Here is a 14,001-nt window from a genome sequence, read left to right on the forward strand (position 1 = left end):
TATGAAAACTATAAAGCATGCGAATAAGCTATACATCTTAATAAACATATCGAATACAGTAAATAAGCCCACCTCTCCGTAAGCTCCTACGTGCCATTTGTAACCCGAGTGGAACGTAATTCCGTTGCTGTCGATTTCGTTTTCTTGTGGGAACGAATCTTCACGTGGGGGATTTGTTGAATACGTGATCGGCGGCAGGCTTACCTAAGAAAAAGGTAAGACTGTTCAAACTTTTTCATAGTATTCCGTGTTTCCGTTTTTGCTAATAAATTATTATTTAAAGTAGATCTTATTATTGTTTGTAATAGTTTAGCCTTTCTTTAAGAGTAATGATGTTGATTGCTTTCTCCAATCTTTTTTTCACACAAATTTATACACCTTCTAGTCTTTCTATGTCGCGATAATTATGCTACTAACATTATTTTGTTGTATTATATTTGAGCCTTTTGTAATTCGATTGTATTATTGTCCCAAAAAATTGCCTTCCTCAATAAACAGATAAATAAAATAAAATGCAAACTTACGACATTGGGACATGGTTTTAGCGTGCAGGTAACCGAAGTCTCTGGTTTCTCAGAGATGGAACATCCGTCACTCGGCGCACCATCTGCATTCTTGCAAACGACGTTTCTTCGCGACGTTCCCTCGCCACACGTTACTGAACACTGCACAACGAGAGACTGGATTCAACTCGGTAGCTTATTAAATGCACGGGGTAAAATTGTCCAATGTACTGTACCGGACTCCAGTCGCCGGCGTGCCACTGATGACAAGGACCGGCATCGCAGGCCTCCGTCGTTACGATCGGTGTACCGCTGCAGAAGGTGCGCGATACCACGCGATTCTCGACCTGGCACCAGGAGGCTCTATGCCGTTTTCCTACGCCGCAGGTCACGGAACACTACAAAACATTTCATGACACTCGTTAATTCAAATTATTTATGAATATTAATGAAAACTGCGTCAAGTGTTTAAACCGTGATTGGACAGATCAAAATTTTCTTATTAGAAGATATTGATCTTAAAAGAAAAATGTTTAAAGTGCAAATTTATCTTGTGTGTTCTTTATATATATACATATTAAAATATATTTCTCTATAATTAATATAGAATTAACATCTGATTGTGATACATCACGCGTCTTTAGCGCATATCTTACCGAACTCCACTCTCCTAGATCCCATTTCGGACAAGCCTCTTGATTGCACGTCCTCTTGAGATGCTTCTCCTGTCTGACGCAGTTCTCGTCTCGTACCTGCCTCTCGTTTGAATCAACGCATATCGCGCTCCTCAATTGCACACCGCCGCCGCACGAGACACTGCAGGCATTCCATTCGCTGTAACTCCAATGAGCGTCGTCGCAAGGGCCGACGCACGACTGATGCTCGCTCGGTTTCTCGATATGCAAGCAGGCGTGCGCCGGTATCGGCCGCGGAGGATGCGACGAGTCCAGCAAGATTTGAACGCATCGCGAGGTGACAGTTCGCACGCCCGGGCCACAGTGATTCGAGCATTCAGACATGGAAGTCATCTGCCATCTGAAAACGATTTAAATAGATTCAGCAACTGAAGTCATCACAAGTAAAAAAAACCATTTAAACACTTTGACCACGGTACACGCGTAAAATCGTATATTTCTTCCGTGTTTGTAAATTTTTAATTTTTCTAAGTAATATACTATTTATCTTGCGACTTCACACGCCTTCCTTACTTACTGTAGTGTGCAATGCGCGTTACATTTCTGACTTTCCTCCTGCGGTTTTTCCTCGTTTCTGCAATAAGCGTCGGGCACCGCTTCCTTGTGCTCGGTGCTCCTACATTCGGCCTTGCGATATTTCATACCCTGACACATTCGATTGCAGGTCGACCAATCGCTGAGCAGCCACGTGTAACTGTTTAGGATTCCTTTCGGTACAGTGTACTCGTAGGTGATTTGCGGTGGATAAACGTTCCCTACGGATAATACCTGGAATTCCGTATTCTTGGTTGAGCAGAGTTACATCGTCGGAGAAACTACTTTTAGCTAAGTGACGTAATGCAAAATGTAAAATGTAAACGGTGAACCTGCCTCCAAAATTAAATCGGTGGCGATAGGGCGGGAACTGTTCAGTCGTTCCACAACTGATTCCGGTCCGCTGTATTCAATAGTAACGCCAGCGTGTACGATCACCTTGCGATGCATTACCATAAAGTTCCCGTTTAAGATGTATTCGCCGTCTTCTCCAATTCTCAGCGCTGTATAATAATATACGTTGAAATTTTTTCAGAAATTAATAAAATGGAAAAATTTTCATAGAAAAACTCTAAAACAGCTAACATACATTATATTTGGTTCACAATAAATCTTCATGTATAATTTTCTTTATAACAATATCATGACAATACTATTTTTATATAAAAATATTATTCTTATTTAGATGTAACGGTTCCGTTAATTAAAAAATCTGTCGGAAACAATACAGGAAAATCTTACCGAGATAATTACTATCGTTGTGAGAGCCCAGCCATCCATGTTGTTTAATATCAATGTAACTGCTGCCGGCAGGGATTTTAGCTACCCTGGTGTAACCGTATACACTGGAATTGTAAGCGCCCGCAATCCTCTGACAAGTTGCGTTGTCGCCTCTGCAAACTCCGCAGGTGTCAAGTTCGGCCGTCGAATTCAAGACGTGATCGCATCCGGCGGGCTTGCATTGGCCGTTAACGCATATATGGAAAGTGTCAGGGCCGCAGGGTGTCCCATCGATTACCTTGTCGCGTAACATGTAATACTGATTGCTCTCCACTTGGCAGTACAGTTTGCAACGATCTTGTGGCAGTACTATAAAAAAAATATTTAAAAAATCGTATCTTCGGCCTTCGCATAACTTCCATGGAAATTGGAGATCAGATTAAATCAATTGCATAGATTAAAAGGATAAATTAAGAAATGATTAAATTATTGCTTACTTCTGGTATACTTTGCATGCCACTTAACATCTCTGGCAAGATTCTGAATGTTGAAATTGTTATTGTCGAATTTCGAGCATTGTTGTTCTCTGTAAAGAAAAAAAAGAAAAAGACTGAATGTTAGTATATACAAGAACAGATTATTGCGTGACTAATCAAGGCAATCACGTCCATATCACGTCGTTTATCGGTCAACTTGTCGATAATTAATCAATAGATCTTTATTTTTGCGGACTTGTGCAACACGACTTCTTCGTACAAGGCATTGAAGCACGTACCTGAAATCTGGGCTACCCGGCGGGCATTCTCTGGTACCGCAGTTGCGATATTTAACGCGCTCGCCAATACAGTAATTGCCGCCATTCTTCGGCGCCGGATTATCACATTCGCGATACTTCCTCTTGACGCCGCCGCCGCAGGTCCGCGAACACTCGCCGTATCTTCCCCATTCACCCCACTGGCCGTGCACCGGCTCGAGGTTTCTGCGCGAGACGCACTCGCCGCGATGACACCATTTATCGATGCCGCATGGTGTGCCGTCGGCCCAAGGCATGTGCTGAGTGTGACACTGCTGATGATGATCCCACAGTGGTGCGGTGCACCACAGTCTCCTACACACTGCCTGGCCGGTAACCGACCAAGCCCCCAATTTACTTCAATTCTTAAGCGAATTTCGTCGTAATAGCGCTACGGACTAGAGAAGTCAGAAATGAGGTTGTATTTCTAATAGAAAATATCTCCGTTTGTTATTGAATATTCCTCATTTCGCAAAGACATCGCGAATCCGTAGAATATCCAAAGACACAAGCTAAATGAAATGAAAATAAGTGAAAGAATAGAAAAATGTTGTCCGTAATACGACCGCAAATATGTGCTGGGCTTAATCAAACGCGTAAAGAGAACGTTTTCGACTTACCATCACTCACCATGTGGGGACAGATTCTGGATCCTTGCCCGAAGACGAGCTCACACTGTTTGTTCTCTGAATAGTCTTCGCCGGGCAGCCGACCGTTTTGTCTCTCCATCATTTTGCTGGGTTCGTCAAGCAAACAGTTGGCATATCCGGCTCTGGAACAAAAATCATTACAAATTAACACAGATTCCCGATCTTCCGTGAATCGAGAGAGAGCTTAGATGCTCGTTCACCTAAATAGTCTTTGAGAATTATGTTTCTTGTGACAACGTTTAAAATGTATTACGAGTGTGTAACAGTCGCTTAGAATCTCATTAAACCGGATTTCTGAGCGACGACGATGACTCGTTCCTCGACTCTCTTCGATGTCACGAAAAACTCGACATTGCCTTTCTCGATCGAAATGAATTTGTCTGGCCGACATCTGTTTCCTGGAAATCGGCGCGTTTGACGCAAACGGTTTATTCTCGGCTTTTCTATTCGTGCTTGAATCTTGATTCAAAATGCAATTTTAGAGCGCGCAAAACTTAAGCCTAAAAATGATCTTTAAGCAATTAATTAATTGTCTGATTATAAGAGTACTCGACATAATTAAATTATTCTCATGGGAAGAAGTTAGCAAAAACAAAGCTATTTAACTCGATTAAGACCATTTAAGCGTATTAATTTGAGACATACTAAGTGTCTCTCGCTAAATATATATAGACTTTAATTTATTTTGATAATTTTTTAAAGAACATAAACTTTTAAAGAAAAACTTTAAAATTAAATACGATTATTTATTTGGCAAATTTTTAATATATTTGAAAGTTAAATGCTAAAAGAAGAGGAAAACTTATTTGTTAAAAACTAACTTTTAAATAAATCTTTTGGTAAAAAATGGAACATTAACTAATGATCATTAAAGATGCCACGAGCTATATCGCTGTGAACAGAAAGACAAATCAACGCGGTCAACACAGACAAAAACCTGACATCGCATTACGTACTGTCTTAAACAAAGGTCACGAGTCAATTAGTAACGATCTCTTTCCAGAATGCTCCCCAGCACATCGTTTATAACCGAGTCATTCGCCAATTAATGACTGACTCACTCGAGAAATTCGGTGACATAGTGTCGGGAACACTTGGACCACTCCCAGGGAAAAGTATTATCGTCCAGCATGCGGGACATCACGTTGTGCACACCCGAACGGTTCCTGAAACCCGTGCACTTGGCGTCGTCGTCGTGCGGCATGTTAAGTCTGTAATACAATTCGGGTATTTCCTCTGAGTGCCATGAATGTTTGTAGAATAATAATAGTAACAATGCATACGAGATGTGGTGTAAAAAAAGAAAAGAACAAGATTGAGAAATCAGAGAATAGACACGTGGCAAGTAGCACAGCAACGATTTCATAAAGAAGACACGACGTATCTTTCACAGGAAGAATTTAGATTACCTCATTACATAAATAATGTAATATATAAGTTTTAAAGAACGCATCGTATACAGGTCGCATGCTTTATGACCGATAACATGCTTACACGTGACCAATCTCGTGCGCGATGGTAAACGCCGCGGCTAATCCATTATCCTGCACGATAGCGCACGAAGATCCAGGCGAGCACATTCTACCCAGCTCGGCCAAGCCCAAAGTGTCACAACGCTTTTGGCGCGGGTTGTGACATAGATTCTCTCTGAAAATTATTTTCAGTTTGTACATATCGCATGTCCTTAAGTCTTGGAGTTTCATTTTCAAAATTATTATTTTGGCAAATCCGAGTTAAATCGAGTTAAAACATTCCGTGAAAATTATAATTTGCAATTATTTTATATTCGTCATTAAACAACTTGTTAATTACGCTTCAACTTATTCTCAAATTTTTAAATTAATGAGATAATGAAGTTATGAATATATTTTAAATAAATACCGTTTTGTTATCTAATTCTATTATAAAAATTCAGTTTGTTTTAGACGATACAAAATTTAATTTGCCGTTTATAACTAGAAAAATATTGTTTATATAAAACAACATAAATTTTTACGATAAATTTCATATTATACATATAAGAATGTACATTTTTACAATATAGATTTTTCTGATAAAAACCTGGTTAATAGAAGCGCAGCATCGTGGTGTTCCGGAGAGGGTTCGTCAGGATTATTGTGTTTCTGCCACTGGCAGAATCGCTTTAACATTTCGGCCGCCGCGATTCCGTCACTACCGCTATGTTTGACGCCAAATACTTCCTCGGTCTTGACGATCTTCATTACTGCAATGCTCACCGGATTGCCGATAGACTGGTCCTTGTAGATTCGTGAAACCTATCTTTCCAGGGGAGCAGATGGGAATATGTCCGGTAATTCGGTTGCAACAAATTTGTCATTAATTACTTGTTTAGTCTCATTCTAATATGTTTCTTACTCGATTAAGGGCTCTATACATGTATATGTTAAACGAGATCTATTCTGGGACACCGTGTACACAAAGAATCTATTTCAATCTTTTGTCCGCGCTCTCTTTCATTCATAAAGAATTCATGAATCTAAAGTCGATCGATTGTTGTTGAGAAACACGATTGAATCATCGAACGGACGACAGGCGTGGGTTCGTGAAAGCGAACTCCTCGCAGGATGTTGCCCTCCGGTGAGGTGTGGCCTTCGCGTGGGATACATAACTGGCGTAGCGCACTCGGTAATGACCGCCGTGACGAAGCTAATTGTCGAATTACGAATCGACGTCTCCCATCTCCTTCCTCTTCCTCTTTTTTTCACTGTGTGTTTTTTTTTTTATTAAGAATTTACTTTGGAAGAACGTCCAATTCATCTTTATTTTCAGAATGAATAGTACCGTTTTACTAGATCCTTATCAATAGATTTAAAAATTACCACGTCTGTGTTGTTATAATGATAACACGAATTGCTCTTTTAAGACTTTTCGCAACTTTTTAATCAATTTAGAGACGATTTGTTTATCATTTATGCACCCTCCTAATTTTTTTTATTGTATTCTTTTACAAGAAAAAGCTTTAAAATATTACTAAAATCTATTTAAAATTAATTAAAGAATATTTTTTTATCATCCCTTTTTTTTAAGTTTAGATCAATAGAAACTTGCTATTTTAAGTTAATTACTCAAAAAGCTACAGCTACCTCGATGTTTTTGCAATAATAACAAAATAAATTCCAAATTTATCAAAGATAATCATTAAAGTCAAGACAGCGCGTTGTAGGACATCATACATATATATGTAAACGAATGCATTAAACGTGCCGTGCATAATTTTTTATAGAGAAATGTAAGGGAACGCGTCTGACGCTGTCGTGACATTAATACAGAAACCTAGGAAGCACAGTTAAATATTTTCAAATTACGTTTGAAGAGAATATGTACCCACCGTGCTCATCAGGACAAGAATGTAGCTGACCAAGCCAGTGCCATGATATTCCACCATTTTCGCATCAGCTACCACCATGATCTCGATGAAATATTCACGCGGTAAGGCACGCCGCGGCCTCCACGTCACGAAGGGATCCGCGTCCATCTCCGAGTCCTGTGCGTATTCTTCGTTTTGATAGCCGTGTTCACGAGCCACACTGTAATACCTAGAATTCGTAAGACGTACACTACAGATTCGTTACAGAACGTCCCAGAATATGCAGGAAGCGTAGCGTTGTTCCTCGTAAAGATTGGAGTCAACTCTTCTGCAAAAAGGTTGCGGGAGAATTCTATTATTGTAAATTAAAATCCGCTTTAAATTGCACAACAAATAACGTGCTGTAATTTATACGTTTAAAGCTTCCTCAATGGCTTACAATCCGCAAAATATTAGTGTCTCTCCAAGAATTACAAGAAATAACACTATGCATTCATTTGGCCTCCATTCTGGAACATCTCACTCACTATAAACGCAGTAAATATCTAATTCAAGAATCACTCGGTAAGTTTAATGGATTAAGGACCGCAGTAGGAAATAAATAATTGAAGATATAAACTTGAGAATAAATAATATTCTCTTTTCAGATCTACATAAATTTGCATATGTGCCTAATACCTGTCGTCGTAATCCAATCTTTGAAAAAAATCCTGGCGATGCTCGGTCAGCTCTGTGAATCGCTCGTATTCCTCTTCCTTCTCTCTAGGAAACCGCTCCAACGATGCGGTTTTCCGCGTCAATGATCTACGCTCCCGCGAACGCTCCCCGACGTAAACTTTACGAGCGGAACTATCGTCTGTTAATGGGGAAGGGATGTCGTCCGAGTCGTAATCTGTCAATTATGAGCATGCCAATTATAATCAAATCAATTAGTTCGGCATTTAATAGGAGAGAATCCGCAAGGATATCGTTCGCCGAAGTGAACAATGGGTATATCGCATAGTCGCAGACATTATAGATCCGAGGTCGGCGACTATTTAAAGCGAGACCGCGGTCTATCCCAATAGGCGATAGATGTGGAAAGAGACGAGAAAATTTCGACGGTGTAGTATCAACGACGTTGTTTTGTGGGCAGAGAGTACGCGCGTCGCCAAGCTGTCTCGATGGTACATCAGAATCCGCCCGAGGGAAGACGTAAATGCCTGAACCTGTTTTGGTACAGGTGGTCGTGCGAGTATGCGTTGAGTGAAAAAAGACGCGACGCTTTTTCTTCGAAGCCTCGTGAAGCACGTGAACATGCGTTTCATATATCGGAATAAACGTGGACATCATGAGATTCTGGTCCGGCGCGGTAGAATAAATAAATGCTTCTTGACTTACCCCCGTTTACCCTCGACCAATGATGGAACCAGTATTAATATACTATTGCGACCGGTATTAATACGCTATGGATATTTTATGTCAATTCTTCTTAACGATATGTTTACGAATATATGAATATATGAATACATTAATGTAATTTTATTATCAATGCGTGTCAAATTTCAGATATAATCATATTATAAATGAATAGTAACGACGAATAATTCTCATTCTATTGAAAAGCGACAAAAATAAACTTGTTCTTTAATCAAATAAAATATCAAGATTCCCATTTTGTTCGATAAAACGCTGAGAATTGATTATCGGTATATTGCGATATAGACACCGTTGAAACAAATTCGTCGATTTGAGTTGATTTTCTTCTGCATTCTTTCGACTCGCTTCTCCGCGTCAGAATGACCCGCTTTTCTCGACCGTGTCACTAACGAGCTACTCCACATACCACAACGGATAACGTATCGTAAATAAAATCGAAATAAGTGAAACTCTTCTTATTTACCGATCACACCGCAATTGCGACTTCTAACTCCATTTTCGGGAGTATCAAAGTCATCGTTCAAATTAATCGCAGCCGTGGGTACGCGGTAGAGCGCATGTTGTAACGAAGATCCAAGAGAGTCCTTGTCGTCCTCGCGCCAATGTTCGGTAGGCTTAATGAAATAGCTGCCCATCGACGTCTTCATGTGACCAGTCTGAAAATCGCAATAGAATTTATGAAGTACGTATGTACAAGTACGATACCTAATTGGTATAAAATCAGCACATCTGGATAAAAAAATCCACTTATAGAATAAGAGTTTTTCAAGGTTTTCCGTTTCTGAGAAAATGAATACTTTTCGAATAGGGAAGGGGTAATCGCGTCAAGAATCTCTCGCTCGAGATAAACCATTTCTTAACGACTAGACGGAATTACGCTGAAATTATTTATAAATGCGACGTTTTATATAATCAGTTTATTACACATTGCACCGTTTACGTGAAATAAGAGAAGATTTCACGTTTATTTTAAGTATAGCGGCGACTTATACAGACGCTATTAGAAGAGCGTTATTTACAAACGGAGCGCCACCCGTTGTTATCCCATCCGCCAACTACGATACGTTAACTTGCTTGATTAAACATTCTAACGGAGATGAACTCTCTGATTTATTTATTTTTTCGGAAATACAGACTCTCGGCACTCGCGCACGTGCGCCGCGACGGGAGCGCGCAGGCCTCACCTATTTCAAATACTTGTGACTTATAGCGCGTGGACTTTGTTATAGTTACATTATCAAAGATCTCGGGCAACTAATTTGGTTGGAAAATGGTTGCGCATTCCAACGGCTAGACCCGAGAGCATACAAGAGCAAGGACGTTCTTCAGCATACGAATTACTTGATGTTATATAACGTGACTTCCTGCCGAAACTGTCGAGCAATAAAATTGAGGATAGGGCGACTTAGCCATTATCATATAAATAGCGCTAAATTTCTCGAGCTCCCAAAACGAATTTTTTGATAATACTGAGAATCAACGGAATAAAAATTTATATTTTATTACATCGAATTCTGATGTGGGTGAAGAAAATCGGAAAGTTACAATAACATAAAATTTTTTCGCGCAAATTCAAGGTTTATCTAATGAAAAATTGAGGATAGGGCAATTTAGCAATTATTATATAAATAGCGCTAAATTTTTCGAGCTCCGGAGCGAATTTTTTGATAATACTGAGAATCAACGGAATAAAAATTTATATTTTATTGCATCGAATTCTGATGTGGGTGAAGAAAATCGGAAAGTTACAATAGCATAAAATTTTTTCGCGCAAATTCAAGGTTTATCTAATGAAAAATTGAGGATAGGGCAATTTTGCAATTATTACATAAATAACGCTAAATTTTTCGAGCTCCGGAGCGAATTTTTTGATAATACCGGGAACCAACGGAATAAAAACTTATATTTTATTGCATCAAATTCTGATGTAGTTGAAGAAAATCGGAAAGTTACATTAACATAAAACTTTTTCGCGCAAATTCAAGGTTTATCTGATGGAACGAGAAAGAGAAGTATTTCCCAATGAGATTGCCCGCTTGTCGCAGCGTATAGATAACGTGAATGAAACTTTACGTGACGCTATAGCTACAATCATCGGCCGTAAGCAACGCAGCTCCGTACGCATCGGCCGTAAGCAACGCAGCTCGATTCACTTGTGTTTGCGATTTGCATTCTTGCAGACATGCGCCTTCTCTATTCCGCGGCACAAAGACTGACTTGAGGATTACCGAGAACTCTCTTGGCAGGAACGCCGTCTTTCTCCCTGTCTCTTTTTCCTCCATCTCGCTCCGTTCGCTTTATCTTACCCTTTCTCTCACCCATCTCCCTTTTTGCCTTTTCGATCGGCCAACACACAACTATACAGGATGGTAACGACCTCGCGATTATCCGCTGAAGCAATTCATCGACCTTTCGACAAGCAGAGCTGATTCAACGTGTCCCTCACGTCATTCAGCGAAAATGCCGCTCGTTAATTAATAATGCGAAACTCCAAAAATACCGTCGCATTTATCCAGACAGTCAGGACGGGTGTTTACATAAGATTCCTTTGCCGTAATCGCCTAAAATGTCTTCAGTCTCTTCGACGATTGACGAAAACATATCTGGAAGAGATTAGAAAAAGGTAAGAAGGAGGAATTTAACGTGACTTTCTCTCACTTCTGAGTTCGTAGTTCAATAAAAGGTTGTTACAGAGAAAACGCGGAAGCCTCAAAAGAATGGAATAAATTAACTAGCAATTTTCAAGTGTTTCCTCACGAATATTCCAGCGAGAAGAAGCGATGTCAGATCGTGAGCAAGCATATGCCTACTCCGTATACTGCGAACCATAAAAATGCTGACCGTATCTTATATCCTTCGCGCCTACAGCCGCGCTTTCGTCTCCAGAACGCGTGCATTATATTTGCACATTGCCGATTGTTTTGACTCGACGTCGCTTCCATGCCCGCAGTTCCATGTTTATGCTAAAACATCAAAAACCGTGTCGCGACGACAGAGTTAAAAAACAGCGCTATCGGCCAATAATACCGAGAAAGATGTGCTCCCCGAGCCGTGTTACCGAGAAGAAAAAATATGCGAGACACCACGTGTGCATAACGTTTCGCCGTGCGGGGCCGGCCGGCTTAAATTATAAAGGCGGTTAGGGTACCAGGCCAGGCCAGAGTTATCTTTATTTAGGTTCCGCTTAATACACGGGGTATAATACATCATAATAAAAGGTGCCTGGGCTGTAACGCGCCTTGCGCGGCCTGTACGAACAGAGACAATAATAGACTGCAGTAATTTGATACAAGAACGCGTCTGAATATTTTAATATTAAACGTAAATTTCAGCTCTTTAAGACCCTTTGAGAGAATTATTATTATTTTTTTTAATTCGGAGAATCTTTTTTAATGCAAAATAAAGAACGATCTTAATATTTTATCTAATTTAAATAATTATTTTTTTTAGTAATTTGACCACGATATTATATTTATGTAAAGTTTTATAAAATTATTAAAAACATCGCTAATGATAATAGTAATAATAATAATAATATGAGCATTTAAATATTCGAATTATTTCTTACTAGAAAATATGATTGTTCAACGCGCGTATCACGGGTTCTTTAAACTTTTAACTTTACATTCACTTTTGATATCTGAAAAACGTTCGTGTCTTATCTTAACGCCTTTTATCTTAACCGAAACAGAAACAGAAAGTTGAAAGGAAACTTCTTAGATGAGTAAAAATTGTCGTTCACAAACAAATTGAGCGAATAAATTAATTAACTTATAGCTTGCAACGCTTCCGCTGTTGTACAGTCGGGACACAAATCAAATTCGGCGTTTCTGTAGCCTGTCTTTCATGACGAGATGATCCTCGTTAAGGCGGCCGCACAAAATGTCATCACAGACAAAATATCTCCAATTAATTCCGCCTATTATATTACACATTTCTGTCAAGGTCGTCGGGTCGACCCAAAACTGGTCGTACCGGCTCGAGTAGAACTTGCGGATTTGCTTTCTTACGATGCTGCCCCGTGCCGAAAAAACAATATCGAGTTTCTTAGCAAATTGAGTGCTTCGAACGCTGCGAACATTTTAGCAATTTAAAAGATTGTTCACGGAGCACGTAAAATGATATCATGTACAAGTTTTTTATAAAATGTAAAAGTCAAGAAGTTCGGAAAGCCTTTTAATATGCCAAATAATTGAGGAGAGATTACGCCGGACGCAACAATCGTTCTTTTATCATTCGCATCTGTAAAATAAAAGCATTTTTTTTTAATATCTAAACAAAATTATTTTTATAAATTGTTATAAGACACGATCGTTAAATTTTGAAATCATAGAAAGATATACAGATTCTAATTAAAAGTAATCGGAAAGAACAAACTTTGACGTATATATAATTATATTAGACTGATATAAAAGGCCATTTGTTAAAACTTGTGTGTCGCCAGCGCAAAAGGAGGCAGGGAATTAATTCTCGATCTTACATACAGATCGAGTATGATTTTACATTAAGTATTCATCCGCAAGCTTTTCCCATATTCATTAGGATAAGATACAAGAATGTTAACATCGTTCCATTCGTTATCGCTCGATCGCCTCGTCAGCAGAATCCCGTACGGTTCGTAATAGAGAACTCGAGCTTCTCCTAATAGCGCAATCTGTTATTACGATGATTCGTGACTGAGATTTAAACAAATAAAATGATACGCGACGATTACTGAACCACGAGAAATTATCTTGGATTTCTCGCCACGCGCGCACGGTCTGCTCTTGACGGCCGCATATATCATACGTGTCGAAAGGCGTATTAAATCGGTACATTACGTGCACTTATACTGTTAACGTAAGACATCCGTCGAAACTACCGGATGTTTTTCGCGTTGCGGATTCTCTTTGCTCTAATTGGAAACGATTTTTTTCTTTTTTTCAAAAATGTCGAGACGCGTGACTGAGGTCTGAAATTATGGGACGCGTAATTAAGGTCTTGAATTATGGGATACGTCTAATTAGATCAGCTTAAAAAGGAAAGGCAACAAGCTTATAATTTTCAATTTCTTTGCGCCGGGAAACCGAAGGCGGTAAAAAGGATTAGCGGATATCGGAAAATGATGAGGAGAGCTCGAACGATCGAGATAACGACCGAGATTCGCTCGCGTCTCGCGAGCAGGGTCGAATAATTAGGTCGAGTGGCTCGGCTCGCTATCGAGAGTAAAGACATCACGTCAAGGCTCGGCTCAACCGGGTGCTTGCTTCTTCCTATTTCTAATACGTCTGAAACAGACGGCCGATTGATCGGCCCAACCTTGCCATGGCTAAATTAAAGCATGACCCAAATCGCTACGAGGAACGTTAAACAAGCGAGC

General features: G+C 39.6%; 1 protein-coding gene across 6 annotated transcripts in view; it reads right to left on the reverse strand.

Annotated features, from left to right (window-relative positions):
* Positions 1-14,001, reverse strand: part of LOC112452301 (A disintegrin and metalloproteinase with thrombospondin motifs 9) — a 37,418-nt gene that overhangs the window by 7,754 nt on the left and 15,663 nt on the right. For 2 of the 6 annotated variants that reach the window (XM_025012426.1, XM_025012422.1), the window contains exons 6-21: positions 9,106-9,298; positions 7,902-8,115; positions 7,245-7,452; positions 5,957-6,171; positions 5,390-5,542; positions 4,957-5,106; positions 3,876-4,017; positions 3,228-3,571; positions 2,950-3,038; positions 2,474-2,821; positions 2,069-2,235; positions 1,716-1,966; positions 1,160-1,538; positions 740-901; positions 525-665; positions 73-204 (exon numbers count right to left, since the gene is read on the reverse strand). In XM_025012426.1, the coding sequence (XP_024868194.1) occupies positions 73-204; positions 525-665; positions 740-901; positions 1,160-1,538; positions 1,716-1,966; positions 2,069-2,235; positions 2,474-2,821; positions 2,950-3,038; positions 3,228-3,571; positions 3,876-4,017; positions 4,957-5,106; positions 5,390-5,542; positions 5,957-6,171; positions 7,245-7,452; positions 7,902-8,115; positions 9,106-9,298 (3,288 nt within the window). Of the gene's footprint in view, positions 1-72; positions 205-524; positions 666-739; positions 902-1,159; positions 1,539-1,715; positions 1,967-2,068; positions 2,236-2,473; positions 2,822-2,949; positions 3,039-3,227; positions 3,578-3,865; positions 4,018-4,956; positions 5,107-5,389; positions 5,543-5,956; positions 6,172-7,244; positions 7,453-7,901; positions 8,116-9,105; positions 9,299-14,001 lie in introns of all 6 variants that reach the window. The other 4 variants (XM_025012423.1, XM_025012420.1, XM_025012424.1 and 1 more) reach the window with 2 other exon arrangements.

Source organism: Temnothorax curvispinosus, unplaced genomic scaffold (genome assembly GCF_003070985.1).
Source record: "Temnothorax curvispinosus isolate PA1 unplaced genomic scaffold, ASM307098v1 QBEX01003210.1, whole genome shotgun sequence".
NCBI classification, from domain to species: Eukaryota; Metazoa; Arthropoda; class Insecta; order Hymenoptera; family Formicidae; genus Temnothorax; species Temnothorax curvispinosus.